Source organism: Hoplias malabaricus, chromosome 12 (assembly GCF_029633855.1).
Source record: "Hoplias malabaricus isolate fHopMal1 chromosome 12, fHopMal1.hap1, whole genome shotgun sequence".
Taxonomy (NCBI): Eukaryota; Metazoa; Chordata; class Actinopteri; order Characiformes; family Erythrinidae; genus Hoplias; species Hoplias malabaricus.
In genome coordinates this window covers 7365623-7386400 of record NC_089811.1, presented here as the reverse complement: position 1 = coordinate 7386400, position 20778 = coordinate 7365623, and the positions used below count along the sequence as shown (strand labels likewise).

At 44.2% G+C, this 20778-nt stretch overlaps 2 protein-coding genes across 6 annotated transcripts in view; both read left to right on the top strand.

The window, feature by feature from the left end:
* The window catches only part of frmpd4 (FERM and PDZ domain containing 4), a 34903-nt gene extending 19425 nt beyond the window's left edge, over window positions 1-15478 (top strand). For 4 of the 5 annotated variants that reach the window (XM_066686338.1, XM_066686339.1, XM_066686337.1 and 1 more), the window contains exons 3-17: window positions 1109-1275; window positions 1465-1567; window positions 2337-2382; window positions 2618-2722; window positions 2815-2922; window positions 3613-3744; window positions 3858-3977; window positions 4503-4639; window positions 5432-5558; window positions 5814-5903; window positions 6032-6214; window positions 8063-8186; window positions 10455-11438; window positions 11800-12900; window positions 13511-15477. In XM_066686338.1, coding sequence (XP_066542435.1) covers window positions 1109-1275; window positions 1465-1567; window positions 2337-2382; window positions 2618-2722; window positions 2815-2922; window positions 3613-3744; window positions 3858-3977; window positions 4503-4639; window positions 5432-5558; window positions 5814-5903; window positions 6032-6214; window positions 8063-8186; window positions 10455-11438; window positions 11800-12900; window positions 13511-13515 — 3532 coding nt within the window. In that variant the 3' untranslated portion in view covers window positions 13516-15477. Of the gene's footprint in view, window positions 1-1108; window positions 1276-1464; window positions 1568-2336; window positions 2383-2617; window positions 2723-2814; window positions 2923-3612; window positions 3745-3857; window positions 3978-4502; window positions 4640-5431; window positions 5559-5813; window positions 5904-6031; window positions 6215-8062; window positions 8187-10454; window positions 11439-11799; window positions 12901-13510 lie in introns of all 5 variants that reach the window. The other variant, XM_066686340.1, reaches the window with a different exon arrangement.
* Window positions 15479-16957: 1479 nt separating this feature from the next.
* tlr7 (toll-like receptor 7) lies at window positions 16958-20227 on the top strand. The gene has a single exon (XM_066686341.1). The coding sequence runs from the start codon at window positions 16958-16960 to the stop codon at window positions 20123-20125; it is 3168 nt and encodes a 1055-aa protein (XP_066542438.1). The 3' UTR covers window positions 20126-20227.
* Window positions 20228-20778: the final 551 nt, after the last annotated feature.

Here is a 20778-nt window from a genome sequence, read left to right as displayed (position 1 = left end):
ACTGATTAAGTATCTCATAATAATGATAGTATCTCAAAGTATTAAGATAGGAACTTACATATTAATGGAAAAAAGAGCTGCCTTTTTTATTATTATTATTATTTTATGTGGCTGAAACGAGCTACTGTACACTTCAGGACATTTTCAGAACCAGTGCTGTAAAGAAACTGAAAACATTCAGTGAAGTCACCACAGAAATATGACCAAAAGCTCTTCAATCAGGTCCATAATTCTAAATTCTCCATTTTGGGATTCTCAGATTATCCTGAAGTGAAACTCGACTCTTTCTCCCTGGAGTAAAGCATTTAAACAAGTGAGAAACTTCCAGAACCCAGAGTATGATCTCATCTCTCTCTCTCTCTCTCTCTCTCTCTCTCTCTCTCTCTCTCTCTCTCTCTCTCTGTGTGTGTGGGGGATGTTCTGGGTTTGGATAATTGCTGGTTTTCAGTTGAAAGTGCAGAGTGTCTGGATGATGGTGACGATTTGCTCGCAGCTCTAATTAGAAACAGAGTCAAGTTTATTCCAGATTCCAAACAGCAAAAGCTGCAAACATTGCTTTCTCAGATCAACTCCAGTGTCTCATTCTCCTCCTCACTCTGCTTCTCATATCAGCTCAAGTGTCTCACGCTCCTCACTCACCTTCTCATATCAGCTCCAGTGTCTCACGCTCCTCACTCACCTTCTCATATCAGCTCCAGTGTCTCATGCTCCTCACTCACCTTCTCATATCAGCTCCAGTGTCTCACAGTCGTCACTCACAGTCTCACATCAGCTCCAGTGTCTCATGCTCTTCTCTCTGAGACTGAAGAATGTTTTTCAGTTAAATAAATTTTTTTAGTTTCATTTAAATAAAACGTACTTGATTTCTGATAAAACTCTGAACCTTAAACCCCAGGTGGTATACGTTTGTAAGAGGCTTGTGTTGCAGTTTGAATGTTCTCCAGCTGGGGGCTTTTTTAAGGGAAGAAAATGCCAAATTAGTCTTTAAAAATGTTGTGTTACTAAGATGTGATAAATATTTCTCCCTTTCCCTCATCTCACTTTTCCCATATACCCCTTCTCTCTCTCTCTCTCTCTCTCTCTCTCTCTCTCTCTATCTATCTTTCAGTCACGTGTCCCAGACCAATTCCCTGGAGGAGGTGCGTTTGTATTTAGACGGGGATAAGTTTGTGCCCCCTGCCCCTCGGAGGGTGGATATGAGGCGAGACCCGGTTCTGGGCTTCGGCTTCGTGGCAGGGAGCGAGAAACCTGTGGTGGTCCGATCCGTTACTCCAGGTACCTTAATTCATCTTCTTCTTATTATAATTATTAATATGTCATGTTTAAGGTTGCCATGTTTATGTCCAGGCCACTAAGTGTCAGTATAACAGTGGTCTGAATAGGTGGGGGGTCAGCATAGGGCGGGACTAACGGCTGTAGAGCTAAAGGCTAATAGGGGTCCGGTTTTGTGTGTGTTGTGGTCAGGCGGCCCCTCGGAGGGGAAGCTGATTCCCGGAGACGAGATTGTGATGATAAACGAGGAGGCGGTCAGTTCTGCTCCCAGGGAGAGGGTCATCGACCTCGTCAGGTACTGTGACCTCACACATGCACTGTATGTGGACAGCTGTGTGTCTCACTTTTGTGAGTTGGCGAAGTTAGTGTCTCTGAGGGAGTTTGTGACAGAAGGGCAATGGTGAGGTCGAGACACCGAGGTCCTTAGGGACCTTGCTTTTTGCACAGGGGCACAGTCAAAACATCAGTAGTTGTGTAATATGTTATTTTACGCTGTAGCGATAATATCCCTCCCACAGAGGCTAAGTGCTCCAAAACGTAAATGTAAAAATAGCCCTAGATATCAACAACATTAAAAACAACTGCATACAAACAGGGATGACTTTTACTTTGAATTAGGTCAAATGGAAACTGAATGACCACTTAAGAAATTGTGGGTGTGGCTGGGTATCACTATAAGGAGATGTGGGTGTGACTGGATGTCCACATAAGGAGTTGTGGGTGTGGCTCTATGTTTCTGGGACAGATAGGTATTCACAACACGCCCTCAGAGGTCCACTGCATGCTGTCCTCAGCAGAGTTTATTCTCAGAGTCAGAGTTTAATTCTGTTTCCCAGAGGTCTCTTCCTCTCGCTGTGATAATTCCCGGCCACACACATGGCCGAGAGGGACCCCCGGGACCACCGACCCCAGACGCCTGAGGCATCACTGTTTACAAAATATAAATGGAGTGTGTTCCGCTCCTGGGGAGGATCCTGCTCTCCCAGAGACACACAGGCTGTGTCTGTGTTCAATCAGACTCCGCAATTTTGTCCCTCACTGTCTCTAACACTGCTCTTTTCTAGGAGCTGTAAGGAGGCCATCGTTCTGACCGTCATCCAGCCGTACCCCGTGAGTGTCACTCACTCATTCACTCACTCACAAACACACACACACACACACACACACACCCCATGAGTGTCACTAACTCATTCACTTTTGTAGAGACTAGGAGTTCGGAATGAGTTTCTATCTCCACTCACTGGCCACTTTATTGGAAACACGCCTTATGCCTCTGATGTTGTTTCCCTGATTCCTTTGTGTGTGTGTGTGTGTGTGTGTGTGTGTGTGTGTGTGTTTCCTCCAGTCGCCCAAGTCTGCCTTCATCAGTGCAGCTAAGAAGGCGAAGCTGAAGTCCAATCCGGTGAAAGTGCGTTTTGCGGAGGAGGTCATCATCAACGGCCAGGTCCCCGTGAGTTGAACGCTGTTCCTGTTTGGCTCCGTAACACCTACCCCTCCGTACCACCTGGACGCTGTTCTGAGGGTCTTCTCTTTCTCTTTCAGGAGACAGTGAAGGACAACTCTCTTCTGTTCATGCCAAATGTCCTGAAAGTGTATCTGGAAAACGGACAAACCAAGTCCTTCAAGTTCGACTGCAACACCTCCATCAAGGTGCGCTGTGCTCCTGGTCTTTACCACTGCATTCTCTCTACATTAATATCACTACAGCACTGAGTGGGCACTTTTCCACTGTGTGGTACCTACATGGCTCAGCTTGCCAGGAGAAAATCTCCATGTAGTGTTCTCTGTCCTGTTGAATGTGCTGAGCGTGTTCTGTGAGGTCATTATATTCTTGTTTGCGTTCTGACCATTTCTGACTCCAACAAAATAAACATGTAGGAACATTCTGCTTTGTTTAACTGCAGTCATCACACACCAAACACACACACATCAGCCAAATTTTAAAGTGGCATCCAACTACTCCTCAGCTGCGAAGCCAATCCCATGATGCAACGCAAGCACAACGTCTATTTCACTCTTCTCCCAGAGCAAAGATAATTAAAATGAAAACGTGAAGAGTAGAATCCAGCTGAAACGCTGATGCAACCCTCGCCAATGAGGGACGTAAACACTGGCCACGTGCAGTGAGCGAGAACAATGACATCATCGCTCTTTAACTACAGTGTCTTAATCATCCGCATCATGAGGACAGACGACTGTTAGAACATTGCCGACTTAAACAACTGTCTACGGAGTCACTGCCTAGTTAGGGAGCTCAGTAGGGTTTGGGACAGATCTATAGTCTTTTGTTCTGACCTCTTTGTCTCCCTCTGTCTCTCTCGCTGTCTCTCTCTCTTTCAGGACGTGTTGTTGACGCTGCAGGAGAAGTTGTCCATTAAAAGTGTGGAACATTTCTCTCTGATGTTGGAGCAGAAAACGGAAGGTTCTGGTTCGAAGCTGCTGCTGCTGCATGAGCAGGAAATGCTAACTCAGGTACAGCGCCCCCAGCAGGACTGACTTTGAACTGTCATCAAGTTCTTCAACTTATCTCTCACTCTCACTCTCACTCCCTCTCTCTCTGTGTCTCGGTTCTGGTTCTGGATCAGGTGACTCAGAGGCCGGGATCTCACAAGATGAAATGTTTTTTCCGCCTTGCGTTTGTCCCGAAGGATCCGGTGGATCTCCTGAGGCGTGATCCGGTGGCGTTTGAGTATCTCTACGTGCAGGTAACAGCGATTATTTATTTACATTAACGTGAGGATCTGCTGATTGCACATTTCGCCCAGCGCTCAGACAAAACACATACACAGCATTTCTCCTTCTGTTTATAACCAGTTAATGATGGGTTAACACGTTTCTAACAGGTTTATGACATGTTTATGATCTAAATAAATGTATATATTAACGACTTTTTAAAATATATCTCCCCTCTCCCTCTATCTCCCCCCTCTCTCTCTCTCTCCCTCTCTCTCTATCTCCCCCCTCTCTCTCTCTCTCCCTCTCTCTCTATCTCCCCCCTCTCTCTCTCTCTCCCTCTCCCTCTATCTCCCCCCTCTCTCTCTCTCTCCCTCTCTCTCTATCTCCCCCCTCTCTCTCTCTCTCCCTCTCTCTCTATCTCCCCCCTCTCTCTCTCTCTCCCTCTCCCTCTATCTCCCCCCTCTCTCTCTCTCTCCCTCTCTCTCTATCTCCCCCCCTCTCTCTCTCTCTCTCTCTCTCTCTCTCTCTCTCTCTCTCTCTCACCCCTCTCTCAGAGCTGTAAGGATGTGGTGATGGAGAGGTTTGGCTCAGAGCTGAAATATGATATGGCACTGAGGTTGGCTGCACTTCAGATGTATGTTTTGACGCTCAGCACAAAGAACAGCACCAAAGTGTCCCTCAAGTACATAGAGTAAGTTCCTCCTGATACACGGGGTGGGGTCGGGGGGGGGGGGGGGGGGGTCAAAGTGTCATCTAGTGCACTAAAGGGTGGGGAGTGTGATCCTGATGATGCCACTGAAACTTCTGTTCCGGATAAACCAGAGATAAAGAGACAGAGTCAGAACGGAGTCATGGTTGATCCACTGTTTACAGCACGGTCCTGTGGAAATGACACAGAATTCTGTCTGTTACCATCCGAGTGTTTAACACTGTGGTTCCTGAGCCGTCTGCTGAGCTTCAGAACAGGAAGAACAGCGGAGAACAGTTAGAATAGTGGAGAACAGGGAAAACAGAGAGAACAGTGGAGTACAGAGAAAGAGAAAAGTGGAGATCAGCATTTCCTGTTTTTATTTGTTTATTTGTCAGTTTCTTTCCAAATCAGAAATTTAGATACAGATCATTTCCAGTTCTTCGTTTCCATGTTTCATAAGGAGAACCTCCACAGACGCGTCTGGTTCTCTGGTCTTTACCCAGAACCCCATGGAGGACAATGTAACACTCTGTAAACACTCTTTCTGGAGCTTCTTTATCTTCACTTGCCCACTGACGCAGTCACGTTTCCTGCTGAGGAACCCTTTGTTCTTTGGTTCTAGCTAGGAAATAACTTTTCCTCTTTCTGGTAGTGGAACTAGTGGAACGGTTTCAGATCAGGTTCAGGAACATGTACAAAAACAGTTCTACTTTGGTGGAAAAGGACTATGAGAGTACAACTCTTCTTTATGTCTCTGTCTCTCCCTCTCTCTCTCTCTCTCTCTCTCTGAAGGAAAGAGTGGGGTTTGGCGCTCTTTCTTCCTCCCACAGTGTTGTCCAGTATGAAAGAGAAGAACATCAAAAAAGCCATTACACACATCCTGAAGACCAACCAGAACCTGGTTCCCCCAGGGAAGAAGGTAAACACTCACTCACACCCCCCCCCCCCCCCCACACACACACACACACACATATATCAAATATGTGACACATGCAGGACCACCACAGAGCGGTAAGACCCTCCACCCACATCAAACCTTCTCTGTGGGGGTCCTGAGCACTGAGGAACATGGGGAAAGGGGGTAACAAAGTATACAGAGCAACAGATGGACTACAATGTGTAATTGTAGAACTACAGAGTGACTGGAGTGGACTTTGTGTGTTTGTTTCTGCAGCTGACGGCTCTCCAGGCAAAGGTCCACTACCTGAAATATCTGAGTGACCTCCGACTGTACGGAGGACGAGTCTTCAAGTCCACGCTGCTCGTGAGTCCCGCCGTTTCTCTCAGGAACCCGTGGAACACGCATGACTACGGAGCTTATGGAACGTAGCTGTGTAGAACGTCTGGTCTTTAGCACTGACACTTGTCTCGTTTTGTTCTCGGTGCGCACAGCAAGGAGAGAAGCAGACGGAGGTGACCCTGCTGGTCGGCCCTCGGCAGGGCATCAGTCACGTCATCAACCCCAAAACCAACCTCGTGGCTCTTCTCGCCGACTTCAGCCACGTGAACCGCATCGAGATGTTCACACACGACCAGAGCAGCGTCACGGTGCAGCTGCACGTCCTGGATGTCAAGGTACGGCTCGCAGACCCAGGGGGGCGGGGCTTAGGAATGGTCGAGTATGATGACACAAAACTAGAGGGCGCCAAAACACCAGGTGGAAAACATAAACCTGTCTGTTTTTACATGTTGAATGCACGAGTGCCCCTCACGTGAGCGCAGAAAGGAGATGACAGGAAACCAGGAGACATCAGCCAATAACATTCAAACTCTCAAAACCCATACTTTTCAAAACTCATGCGCAGAAACTCCTCTTAAGTGCAGAGGGAAATTATCTCCGTGTGAGGAAATCTTTACTATCGATTGGGAAAACAGTAGAGAATGAAAGAAGACAGTTTGAAAGTGAGATTAGTTCAGATGCAACCCCTCGCACAAGTGCCATACTCACAAGCACAGAGAGGGGTTAAAAAAAATATGGACGTCTCTGGGGGAAAAAGTAACTCAAGGAAAAGTGGGACCTCGTGGGAAAAACAGGCCGACTTTGTATTTGTTTCTTTCTTGGCACCTCTTGTAACCTCTGTTCTGTCCAAAATAATGCACTTTAACGATTTATAAAAGTTATTCTACTACACCACTGCATTGTGTACTACAGAGTGTAGAGGAAGATGTTTGAGATTCAGTGGTGTGGAGGTGTAACTGCGGAGAGACGCAGTAGAATAAATGCTCACAGCAGCAAAGGCTCTACGTCGAGTCAGCTCAGGAGTATAAATCGACCTTTAGAGGGTTAAACCTCTTTCTGGGTTGTTTAAAGGCTAAGCACCACTTAATGGACCTCCATGAATATTCCACATTATTGTAGTTACTCACAGATATAAGTATGAATTAAAATGAAAATAGCAGCTTAATTTGCTTTAAAACTGACAATTTTATTAAATTGACGGAAAAACCCGAGCTCACTAAGGAAATTCTTGAACGCAACCGTGACGTCACTGGTGGACAACAGCTGAACAACGCCGCGGTAAAACACCGTTATGACTGACTGTTATGACAGTATCTAGCTAAATAACCAACATTATTCATGACAATAGCCTAGCAATAAGCTAAACTCAAATGTAGAGGTACCGTTATTCTTGTAAATGTGATCGAAGTCGAACTCGAATTCATCCGACACTATAAACCTCCGTAATGCAGCTACGTAGCCGAGTATAATCTGAGACACCGAGTTTAGCGAGTCAAGCTAACGTTAACTAACACCAACTAAAACAGGCGAAGTGAGTGTCCTTACCCTGTTTACCTCCATGTTACAGAGGCTCTTGAACACCTTTCGTTGGTGTCCTTACATGCCCATATTGTTGGAAAAGCGCCAGTGAAATGAGCTACAGATAACGGAGTGAGCGGATGGTCCTTTCCAAAGTGCCCGTTTAAAGTTGACAAATTTAGTCCATTTTCTGGATATTTTGGGATCTTTGGGCCATTTGTTCACAGATGTCCCACTGTACATTGAATGATTGCAGCCAAAAACAACACACCTTTTCCTCATTTTGCATTAAATTAAGTGCAACTTCTAGAGTTGTTGTCCACCATCTACGTCACAGGCAAGACGCCTATTAGAGTTTCCCAACACCGGGGGGGGGGGGACAACAGTCTTTTAAACCTTATTCCTTGAATTAGTAAGAAATAACATGTTTTCTGACGATCAATAAACACAAGTTAGGAACTCAAATTCCACTGTATTTATTTGTTTGACACTTTCATAGAGCTGGTGCTTAGCCTTTAATGTTGAATGGTTTGTTAGATAACGAAACAAAAACTGACTGTTTGGTCACTAGTCGTCCAATCCTCTGTTTACAATCTTCAGATATTCAGATTAAATGCCGTGGTTTATTTCTGTCTGCGGTTCTCACCTTGTGGTTGTTTCTGCAGCCCATCACTCTGATCATGGAGAGCAGTGATGCCATGAATTTGGCGTGTCTGACCGCAGGGTATTACAGACTGCTGGTGGACTCTCGACGATCCATCTTTAATGTCGCTAACAACAGCAGTGCAGGTAACGCCACTGTCATCATCCTATTAATAATAATATAGATTAATTTCTGTAGCTCCGTTCTTAGTCCCAGGGTCTCTTTACAAATATTAAAAGCATGAGAGCAAATAAAATTACAATAAATTACAAAGCACAATAAAATAATTGAATATTAAAGAGATAAATTTATGTAATGGCCACTGTATCTGTCCCCTCCCTGTTTCCTGTTTTTTGCCTGTTTCTGTTCCCAACATGTTCTCATTCTGATTGCTTTGCTTTGTATTTGTTTAGCTGTGTGTGTCACATGTGATCTCTGGCCACACCCCCTTGTTTCCTTGTTAGTTCGTAATTTGTTTCTTTTGTTTGTGTTTGTTGGTCTCTCCTGGATTTCTTGTTTCTGTCTGGGTCTTGTTCACTGTCTCCGGTATTTGTTTCACTTTCTGTTTGTGGTTGTTTCTGTCTTTGTTCATGTGTTCATGTCATGTGTGTTCCAGGGGAGTTTTTAGACTGTGGTGCTTTTCCGCTGAATGGGATTGACTCGGCTTGGCTCATTTTACCCGGTTGCTTTTGCGCTCCAACATCTCCCCCGTGAAATGTATCCAGTGTCGTCTCTAAACCCCGTCTCTAATGGGAACCGCAGGCTTTGAGAACCACAGTAACGTGGGCGGTAAAGTCAGGCACTGTTTACTCGTTGTACATTGGCGTGTTGTTGTTGTTGTTTGGACTGAACACGGCTCCGCCCCCAGCTCTCACAAATCGTTTGGCTTTCGCTGGAGATTTTCATCGGCCACAGACCCAAGGAGCGGTTGAACTTCTTCAAAACCCTTCGGGGGAATGTTACGAGCCGCTGCTGTGAGACTGATATAAAGAAATGTGATTTTACAAGTGGTGAGTTTGTGCATTTTGTGTGCTTTGCCTTTCATGGTGATTGACAGGTCTCTCTGGCCAATCAGAGCTCTGAAGGGTTTACACAGCACATTAAGTACTTACTCAACTTGGTCGAAAACATAAGAGAGCAGGGACTAAAAAATAACCTGGTTGTGGGACCAGGACCAGATTTGGCCAGTGGAAAAGTGAAAGAGCCGAGTCGAGGTTCTGTGCACTGTTCAAAGCACTGTTATTGTACTGGCGCAGCAGTTAGTGTCGCAGTCTGGAGGTTGTGGGTTCGATTCCCGCTCCGGGTGACTGTCTGTGAGGAGTTGGTGTGTTCTCACCGTGTCTGCGTGGGTTTCCTCCGGGTGCTCCGGTTTCCTCCCACAGTCCAAAAACACATGTTGGTAGGATGACTCAAAGGTGTCTGTAGGTGTGAGTGAATGTGTGTGTGTGTCTGTGTTGCCCTGTGAAGGACTGGTGCCCCCTCCAGGGTGTATTCCCGACTTGCTCCCAATGATTCCAGGTAGGCTTTGGACCCACCGCGACCCTGAATTGGATGAGCGGTTACAGATAATGAATGAACACACAGAGTTTAGAAGGGCACAGCTGTACCCTCTGATCACCAATCAGTCATAGGGACACAACTGTGCATTAATTTTATTCATTTCATTCATTTTGTTCATAGGCTCTTTTTAAAAGGAAAAAAGAAACCGTTTAAATCTCAGTTTTTGAGCTTGAGTTACGCCAATTTTATGAGCTAGCGCACAAGTAAAGCCTGGGGGAATGTAACTGATGCCTTTTCTAGTTTAATTACTGCCTTTGGTTTAATGGTGTAATGTGGAATTGTGGTTAAAAGCTTACAAACCAAAGGCTGTGTCTAAAATATGGAGCTATGGGCTTGTGGCTGAATTTCTTTAAATATTTACTCTATTATTCCGAGCAAAAAAATTGAACTGGCACTGACTGGAGGAGACTGGGGCTCAAGCTTTAAAAAGTCGCTGGTGTATTGTGGTCCTCATTAGTCTCTAATTTTCTCTCTGCCTCTGTGTATTGTGTCATGTTCCTGTGTTTAGTGTCTTTCTTCGCTTGTTTCATGTTATTTTTCATTCTTTTTGGGAAGGTTTAATAAATACCTTCTTAACATTTGCATCCTCTTCCCCGTGTTTTTTTCCTTGCACACCATTGTTAAAACAATGTTTATAAAAATGATATATTGATCAGTCAGTTTGAGCTGTAGGTGTGGTATTTTAGAGAAGAAATATAAATCAGGAGCTCCCAAACCCAGAGTTCAAAAATGGTTTGGAAAATATAGACAAAGCAGAACTCATAACAACTGCAAAACATTCTAGTGTCTCAGGAGCACATCACCCCCTGGAAAGAGACAGTGATAACCACACTCTGTCGTCTGCTCTGTCTTAGGCCTGAAGACCCGGGAGAAGACCAGCTTCCAGGCGCTGGAGTGGAACTATGGTTCATGCAGCAGCTGCGAGGACCAGGCCAGGGACGTTTCAGACCCAGACTCGGAGTACGATATCTGTGGAAGGAGGGACAGCGACGTGGCGCCGGTTTACATCACTGAGATCCACCAATCGCAGCGTCCCTTGAGGGGAGGTCACACCCAGAGTCACGGTAACCCTCAGCTGTTCTTTAGCGGCCCTAGACCCAAGCCGCAGGAATCGCCTCGAAGCGCCAAGGTGTCCTTCATATTCGGGGATCCTCTGCTGGACAGCGTTAACCCTCAGAATTTGGGCTACCAGAGGCTGATGGAGGACATTCCGGAGATTGTGGATGAGCACCGGTCCGTTTATGGGCAGCAGGACGATTATAAACCCTTAGAGACATGTCTGGACTTGGTGGACAGTTTCCAATATGGTGGAGACATGGTCTACGGTAACGCAAAAATCTTTGGGACGGCGGAGGGCATAGAGGAGCCTCTGTTGCATGACATCTGTTACGCAGAAACTACTGACGACAATGAGGACGAGGACGACATCAGCTGCGAGGAGGACTTATCGGTGTCGGGTGACCTGAGGGACAAATCCACCTCGCTCCTGTCCCTTTCAGAGTCCAGTGATGATATCATTGATTTGACCTCGCTTCCACCTCCACCAGAGGGCAACGATGAAGAGGACAATGACGTCCTCTTGCAGTCTCTGAATCTGGCCATAGCCGCTCCTCCTCCAGGTTTCAGGGACAGTTCAGATGAAGACGAACACCAGGGGGTGCAAGCGAGGGACCAGAAGACCCATAGCGACATCCCGGTGTCTCTCATCGACGCCGTGCCCATGCAGGTGAACAGAGGAAGCGAGGAAGTTCTGGACGACGCCGTGGTGTCCACTCTGCAGGCTCTCGAGGCTCTGGCAGCTTCAGAAGAGTCTCACCCCCAGTCGGACAATAGTTCAGGTTCTTACACCATCGTAACCTTCATCCATTGACAGCGCACCGTCCTCCAGCCATTGGTTTCTGTTGATCTTGTCCTTTCTTTCTTTCTTCCTCGTTCCTCTCCATGAGCACATAACTCTGAACACATTCTTCTCCCATTTTTCCAGGTCATGTTTGTTTCTGTTTTGTGGACCATTTTTTGTTCATTTATTTCATTATGTGTTGGTTTTATCCGTTTCACAGTCTTCCAACAACAAAACACTTTTGTACAAATAAAAGATGTTTTCAAATATTGTGTGAGATGTGTCTTGCAGCATTAACTATTAAAAAACTGTCTTTCTTTCTGCTCTCTCTCTTTCTCTCTCTCTCTGGGGCCACACAGGTGTAGAAATATCTCGTTCCTTTAGCCCTGAGTCTGCCTCGGATTCTGGAAATGAGACAAATTCCTCGGAAATGACGGAGAGCTCAGAGCTGGCAGCAGCTCAGAAACTCTCTGAAAATGCCCTGAAAATGTTTGTAGCCGCAGCTGAAGGCTATCAGTCGCAGTCCGAGGAGAAGAATGAGTTCCGTTTGAACGCTTGCGAAGGAAGAGACGTCTTGGGGGATGAGCACCATCCGGTCGCAGTTCTTTCTTCTCAAACTCTTCGTTCAGAGAATTTAGAGATGGAACCGGAAACAATGGAGACTAAGTCCTTGACTGAGTACTTCAACAAGATGCAGATGGACACTGTGATGAGACAAGGACAGGTCGAGGACAGTGGGGAAAGTGACCCTCGTCTTAGGAAGACCATGGAGGATGCAGTTGGGAGGTACAATAACTTCAATGTGTTTCCTTTTTCAGAATCAAGGCAACAGCCCATGGACAACAAACCCCAGGAGCACATTTACTCGGAGCTGATCTGCGACGGCAGCGTGCCTCAGGGAAACTCAACGCCTCAAAAGAGCAACAAAATGGAGTTGGCTGACTCCAGAGTTCTAAATCCAAGCAAACCCCACGGATCTGTGCTGGAACCCACCCATCGTTCCCCTGTGGAAGAGGTGTTGCAGATCAGACAATCTGAAAATGAGCAGCAGCGGCAGATGAGGACAGCTCTGCCGGAGAAAGAAGTGACCAGACTATACGAGTACCATTTGACCAAGAGGATGTCCTCTGTCCAGAGCGAAGGAATCCACTCTCTGCAGAGTTCCCAAAACTCCTCCATTGACGCCGGTTGCAGCACCGGCAGCAGCAGCTGTGTCACGCCCATGGACTCCCCCCAGATTCCAGAAAGCATCCACATTCTCTCTGAGTCCTCTCTGAAGGGTCTGGGCCACCCAGGTTCAGAGGAGAAAAGTTACAGCCAAAGCCCACACAGTAAACACATCCATCCGAATGTGGAGTCCACGTTTTTGAGGAAGCATCATCCACCGCCAGGCACGGAGTCACTAGGTGGCACTACAAGAGATGGCTGCCAAAGGATGCCCAAGATCAGAGAAACTACAGGTATGTTCTAAAAGACTGAGGTTTATATTTAGTTCTGCTTTAGAACATTCACTGTTTATTAAAACAGCTGTCATCAGAATTGAGATAAAGATCAACGTATCCTCAACTGACAATTTGATTGGACAAGCTAGAACCCTCAGAACATACCAAACAAGGTTCAGTGTTAACAATAGCAGAACCCTATTCATAAGGAACCATTGTTTGGCATCAATTGACATGGAATAGATTATTTTTGATTGGATTTCTTTTGACCCTCACGTAACAGTTGCTAAATTTAGTCAGTTAAAATAAATTAAGTCCAAAACAACAAAATTATAGTAATGAACTTAGTGTCAAACACTTAACACCCATTAACTCCTGAATGAGAATGAATTGTACATCGTAAAAAACAGAAATTCTTCAGGTTCTTCAATTTTACGTTAAATTTGTGGTGTCGTTGAATACATGGGATATTTTTTTATTTCATTCCTTTTTCTTTTAAGTTTGAAAATTTCTTAATTTTTTGTACATTTCCTTGAATTGTTATTCTTTCTGTGATTAGTTTTTTTATTGAAATTTTCTTGAATACTGTTGTTTCTTGAATAATGTGACGTTTGTCTCTGTCCCACAGTGTAGCTCGCTGAAGATGGAGGTGACATTAATGTTTTGCACTCTGTACGTCTGAAGAAACCACAGCACAGTCTTCATCAAATCTGAAGTCTTTGGACGTCCTGATGATCTTCTCGTGAGCTTCCTTGGATACTTCCCTCTCCATCTGGAATTTCCACTGGAAATCAACCCCTATTGGCTCAGGGAGCTTTGGGCACGTGTTTAAAGATTTTAAACTTGAATCTAAACTCTTTTAGACAACAGAGAAGACTTAGAAAATCCTGAAAATCTGCACAGGCGAAATGCCAAGACTCGAGAGTGCCAGCCGAAAGGAGTCGCTCTAACAGATATCATTCCCCGTCTGTGAACTCTGGGGAATGTCGGGAATCTACAGGTGGAAACAGAAAGGCTAAGCCTTTGTTGTTGAGGATGAAACCGAGCAGAATGTTCGAGAGTTGGTCAAAGTTCACATTTTGTTTATGTTCTAAGTGAAACAGTGAGTTTTGTCATCTCTTCTCATCCCAGATGTGCTGAGTGAAGAGCAAAATATTACACAACATCTGCATGAAACAAAAGATCGGAGCAAGAGACAGGAGCATGGTGCTGTGAAACATGGGGGTGGATGTGCTGTGCTTTGGGGTTGTGTGGCTGCTGTAAGTAGATGTTGTAGGTAGATGTTGTGAGTAAAAAGCTACAAATCCTGGAATGTACCGTCCCACAGAAGAAAGTCGAGTCAGATTTATTTGTAGAGCTTTTTTTTACGATCTGATGGTGTCACAAAGCAGCTTCAAGGAAATTGAGAATTAAAAGTTAAATTGATAACTAATATCCCCAGGTGAGTAGCTGAATGCGAAGGCGGAAAAACTCCCTCTGAGCTGGAGGAAGACCCTCAGGAGGAACCGAAATTCCCAGCGGACCGTCCTCTGGTAAAACACATTATAAACAATAGATATTTAATTGAAAACTGCAAGGAGAAGCAGCGGTGAATCTGTAGATTTGTGGAGGTCTTTAGTAAAGGTTTGTGGAAATGCTGGATATTACAACAAGACAATGATGCACAACACACATCAAAACAAGGGTTTGCACCTGGTCCTCAGACCTGGGGGCTGTAGGTGTGTGGGAGTAGATTTTGATTGAGATGCGAATGGAACATCAACCACCTGAGATTCCCCGAGGAAAAGTGATACAATTTGAGACAAATGTAAAATCTAAAGAATTGCCTAGAAAACGTTTGGTGTTTAATACGAACTGAACGAGTAAAGTGCCTAAAGTTCTGCCGCTTCACACGAGAAGGACGTAACCTTCCAAACACGGGATGAAAGTTACTGAAACCCCTGCTGTATCTGAGCGACTCCAGAGCGTTTCTGTTGTTCTGGTTAAACATGAGTCTTGTGCCGCTCGGAGAAACGTGAAGATATTCGAGGTCGTTCTGCACAGAGGTGGGGTGTATGTGTTATTTTTAACCCAGTGTTTTTTGCACAAACTCCAGCTGAAAGATGTTTGACAGCGAGCCCCGTGACTGACGCTCCAACGACATTGTTTTCTTCTGAATCTTCTTCCTGCGTTTCCTGGACAGAGTCCTAATCAACGGGAGCAGCTGGGTTTCTGCGTCTTTAAAGCCATAGACACACAATTAATTTCTGTCCACCTTAAAAATAAAGGGGGCGGAGCCAATGGATCACACCTGGCCAACGTGAACTGTTTTAATATTCCGCACCTTGTACCTGTGACATATGTAAAATAAACAGAGTGGATTCTACAGAGCAGAGTTTTTAAAGCTAAAGATATAGTTCATTAACTGATCACAGGAGCGTTCTGATGTTTTAGGCGTCTGGTATTTATTTATTCATTTATTTATGTAGAAATATAGAATATTGTGCAAAAAATATGTTAAAGAAAATTTCAGACGCTGAATTTAGAAACGTGTAAAAATAAAACTCTTTTGCATAAGGAGCTTTTATGAACAACTTACTGTGGTTTATTTATTTGCATATTCATCGCATTAAATATTTCCTGTCGTCATCAGGAGCTTGTGGTTTTTATTGATTGATTCATAAAGTCATTGAGTAAAAAATGAAAAAACTAAATCACTGAATAATAATCAGAAGTAAATATTCTAAGAAAATGTAATAAAGAAATATGATTTATCCCTGAAATATGACAACCTCACATTTCACTCCTCCATTCATTCATTCATCTTCAGCACCCCAGTCCATCAAAGGATATCACACACTCACCCAGTTACTCACACACACACTCACACACCTGTGGACACTGTCACGCCACCTACCCATATGACACAGGAAGAACACACTACGCTCCTCACTGACAGTGACCCGTGGTCCTGAGGTCCAAACTCCTGTTTCTTCCCTGGAAATGATAATTCTTTATTTTATGTTTTCATTACAACATCAGAGTCTTACACTCACTCATTACTCATTAGTTCATTTACTTATTAATGAATGTATTTAATTGGTGTTTACATCTTTAAATGTCAAATAATGCTTATATATAGAAAATATAAGAAAATGTAGTAATAAATGTGGAATATGAGAAACTGCCTGATGAGGCTGGAACAGATGTGCAGTGGTGGGCTCAGGGCGGAGATCGAGGGGTGTTTCTGACTGAAGGTAAAAGCTGAATAATGAGGAAGTTGTGAGGGGTAATTTTAGACATTTTCAGTTGCGTTTATGATTTTTGAGAAGAACAGAGTGTGAATCCAGCTTTAAAAATATTAAGAATCTGTGAGCACAGAAACACCAGGAGAAAAACTAGTGGACTTTAACAAGAGCCCAGAGCGCAGGGGTGAGTGGCTTCATCTTCCTCATCTTAAAATTATTTATCATAAAAATTAAAGTCAACTCTGAGAGTACGAATACAAAGGAGAATCCCCCGAAACTGATCCTCTATGGTTTCAGTTATTACAGTTAACACGTATTGTTTGTTGTGATTTTTAAGATGTCACACTGCAAAGTTGGTAAATCTTCCTGATAATCAGTTAAATCTCATTTTAGGATGCTTTAAAAATAATAAAAGTTATTTAAATTTAGACCAAGCTGTTTCTGACACATTCACAGGTTATTTAATATATGTCTATGCTTGTGTATGGACTGTATTCATTCTCTTGATTTATTTTGGACTCTGTAAATATAAACACATTTAGAATCTGACGCCTCTGACTCGCTCCAAAAAAGTGGTAAAAGAGGTGAGTTTCATGCTGAGATCCCTCACCTTTCCTTTACTGACACTGTGTAAGTGTTTTGGAACTGAGGAGACTCAGCGCTGCAAATTTGTTCGAGTCTGGTTTCTCCTGCAGAGCTGTCTGAGGACTGGAAGGTCAGACTCATTGAACAGTAGACTCATGTCTTTGCAGCAGTGGAAAGTGTGTGTGAAGCTCTTGAGATTGTTGTTTCATTTTTAGTTTTTGTTCTGAACTCTAATCTCCTTCTCCTCCTCCTCCTCCTCTTAGATGGCAGGGAGGATGTTCCTGACTTTAACCAGCCTCCTCCTTTTCCATACATCTTTATGTTCAGAGACAGAGTGGTTCCCCAAAAGTCTGCCATGTGACGTATTCAAGGCCAAAAATGGAACCGAAGTATATGTGGACTGCACCAGCAGAAGTTTGACCAAAATCCCAAGTGGAATACCATCTAATGCCACCAACCTGACTCTTACAATCAACCACATTCCTCACATCCAGAACACCTCCTTCACAAACCTCGTCAATGTTACAGAGATCGATATGCGCTGTAACTGTGTACCAATCAAAATTGGCCCAAAGGACAACATGTGTACACAAAGCGTCACCATTGATAATGGCAGCTTCTGGAACCTCAAGAACCTGAGGTCCCTTTATCTGGATGGGAACCAGCTCTCCAGCATTCCCAAAGGACTTCCTCCAAACATTGTCCTCCTCAGTCTCGAGGTAAACAACATCTCCTCAATTCTGAAGGAAAATCTCACTGAAGTTCCCAACATTGAGTCCCTGTACCTCGGCCAGAACTGCTACTTCAGAAACCCGTGCAACAAATCCTACTTCATCGAGAAGGACGCCTTCTTGCAGCTTGAAAAACTGACCCTGCTTTCACTTAAGTCCAATAATCTGTCTTATGTACCTCAAAAACTACCGTCCAGCCTTAAAGAGCTGTATCTGTACAACAATAACATACACAATGTGACAGAAAAGGATTTCCACAATCTAACGAATCTAAAGATCCTTGATTTGAGTGGGAACTGTCCTCGCTGCTACAATGCTCCTTATCCATGTACTCCTTGTCCCAACAATGCTCCCTTCCACATTAATGATAACACTTTCCAGAATTTGACCAAACTGAAAATCCTGCGACTCCACAGTAACTCCCTCACGGCGGTGCACCGGGAATGGTTTCAAGGATTTGAAAGTCTTCAAGTTTTGGACCTCTCCCAAAACTTTTTGGCAAGAGCGATTACCCACACCTCTTTTCCTTATGCATTGCCTTATTTAGAAGAACTTGACCTGTCTTTTAATTATGAGCTCCAGAAGTACCCCTCCTCTCTAAACCTTTCCAGGGCTTTCTCTGCTCTTAAGAATCTCCAGATCCTGAGGATCAGAGGCTTTGTTTTCCAGGAACTGAAACGTGAGGATATTCACCCTTTGACTTCTCTGGAGAAGCTTGAGATTATTGACCTTGGTACAAACTTCATAAAGTTAACGAACTTAAGCATCCTTTCAGAGCTGAAGAGCTTTCACGTCATAAACCTGTCGGACAACAAGATTTCGTCTCCCTCCGAGGGTACACCTGGTTTAACGATGGCACATGGCTTTCCCAAACAGGATAACTTTTCCCCAATGTCAAGAGGAACTCAATTCCAAAGTGGAGATGTGAGAGACATTCACTATTTCAGGTATGATGAATATGCTCGCAGCTGCAAATACAGAGACAAGGAACTTGGGACCTTGAGCCCTTTTAACAATCACTGCAGCTCCTACGGAAAAACTCTGGACATCAGCAGAAACAACTTATTCTTCTTGCATTCGAGATTCCTGAATCTTCAAGAGCTCAGGTGTCTGAATCTCTCTGGAAATGCCATGAGCCAAGCCTTAAACGGCTCTGAATTCATTTACCTCAAGAATCTGAAGTATCTTGACTTCTCCAACAACCGTCTTGACCTGATGTTCTCAACTGCGTTTAAGGAACTGAGCAATTTGGTTGTTCTAGACATCAGTTACAACAACCACTACTTTGAGGCTGAAGGTTTAACACACATGCTCAACTTTACTAAGAATCTCGATGCTCTGACCATGCTGAAAATGAACCACAATCAAATATCCACCTCCACCAACATGGAGATGGAGAGCTACTCTCTAGAACACCTGGAATTCAGAGGCAATCGTCTAGACATGATGTGGAGAGATGGCGATCTGAGATACGTCAACTACTTCAAAAAGCTCATGGCCTTAAAGACCCTTGACATCTCTCACAACAACCTCAACTTCATCCCCAAGCAGGTTTTCCAAGGCTTTCCACAATCACTCGAGCAACTGAACCTTACCAACAACAAACTGAAATTGTTTTCCTGGGAAGGTCTTAAGTATCTCAAGAAGCTGCAGCTCCTGGATCTCGCTGGTAACCAACTGACAACCGTGCCTTCGAAACTTGCAAACTGCTCAAAGTCGATTGTGACCCTAGTTCTCCGCAAGAATCAAATCGCAACCCTTACTTCCCACTTCCTCCAGGATGCATTCAGCCTGAAACACTTGGACCTGAGTTTTAACCAGATCAAGTACATTGAAGAGTCCAGCTTTCCTGAGAACGTCATAAACCAACTGCAGGTTTTGTACTTGAACAATAACAGGTTTGTGTGCTCTTGTAATGCGACATGGTTCGTCAGATGGATCAATCGCACCACTGTAAACATTCCCAGGTTGGCTACTGATGTGACCTGTGCTGCACCGGGCACTCAGCGAGGTCAGAGCGTGATCTTCCTCAATATTCAAGCTTGCCAACACAGCTACCTGTCTATAATCCTGAGCACTTTCACGACGTCTGTGATTCTGTGTGTTCTTACATTGGCGATATGCAGCCATCTCTTCCTCTGGGACGTGTGGTACATCTACCACTTCTGCTTGGCCAAAGTCAAGGGTTACCGTCGCCTTGTTTTAGAAAGTACGGCCTATGATGCTTTTGTGGTTTACGATAAAGCTGACAAAGCTGTGAGCGACTGGGTTCTGCAAGAGCTCAGAGTCAATTTGGAAGACAGAGGGGAACAAAAGCTCCAACTTTGTTTAGAAGATCGAGACTGGGTTCCTGGATGTCCCCTTATCGAGAACCTCTCCCAGAGCATCCAGCTCAGCAAACGGACCATTTTCATTCTGACCGGACGCTTCATCCGGAGTGGAAACTTCAAGATGGCTTTCTACCTGGCTCACCAGAGACTTATGGATGAGAAGAACGACGTCATAGTACTCATCTTCCTGGAGAAGTTCTCTGCATCCCACTCCAAGTACCTGAGGCTCAGAAAGAGGCTGTACAAGCGCTCTGTTCTTGAGTGGCCGAGGAACCCTCAGGCACAGCCATACTTTTGGTTCTGTCTCAGGAGCATCATGGCCACGGAAAGCCAACAGCACTACAATAAACTCTTCCAGGAAACTTTGTAGGCCTCAGAGTCCGCAGAAAGCTTTTTACACAGTAAGAAATATATCATCAGCTTAAAGGAAAACATCTTAAGTCTGATCTACAGAGAAAAAAATATATGTTTTGGCAAGTTCTGATCAATACATCTGATATGTTTCTTTATGAGAATATTGTAAATATATCTTTATTATCTAGATGTTTATTATATCAAAAGCTCTTTTTACCAGTCAAAAGCCTGTTGGGAGATGAGGAGTGTCTCAGGGAGATATTCGTAATGAAAAATGGTCTTTTCAGTGATGTCTCTCCTGCATCCAGACACTTGAGAGCTCCTGTAAAACTAAAATTACACCAGGACCCCTGGGACATTTAATCTTATCTCATGAATACTCACTTAAAATAGACTAAAAATAGGTTTAATAATAATTTGAAAATCTCATAAGAGAGATAATGCTTTATGGACTAGTTATATGATATTATCACTTAGATATTGTTTTACACCATAAAGGAATATTAAAAGAATATTTAACAGTGTAATTTCTTCTGGAGTCACTTCACTATTGTGTTAGCGTGTTACCATCTGTGATTGTTGTGATGTGTGTTCAGGACAGTTTTCTTGTTCTGAGTTTTCAGATTCTGAATTTGACACTTGTTTGTGTTTGAAGTCTAAATCTGTGGC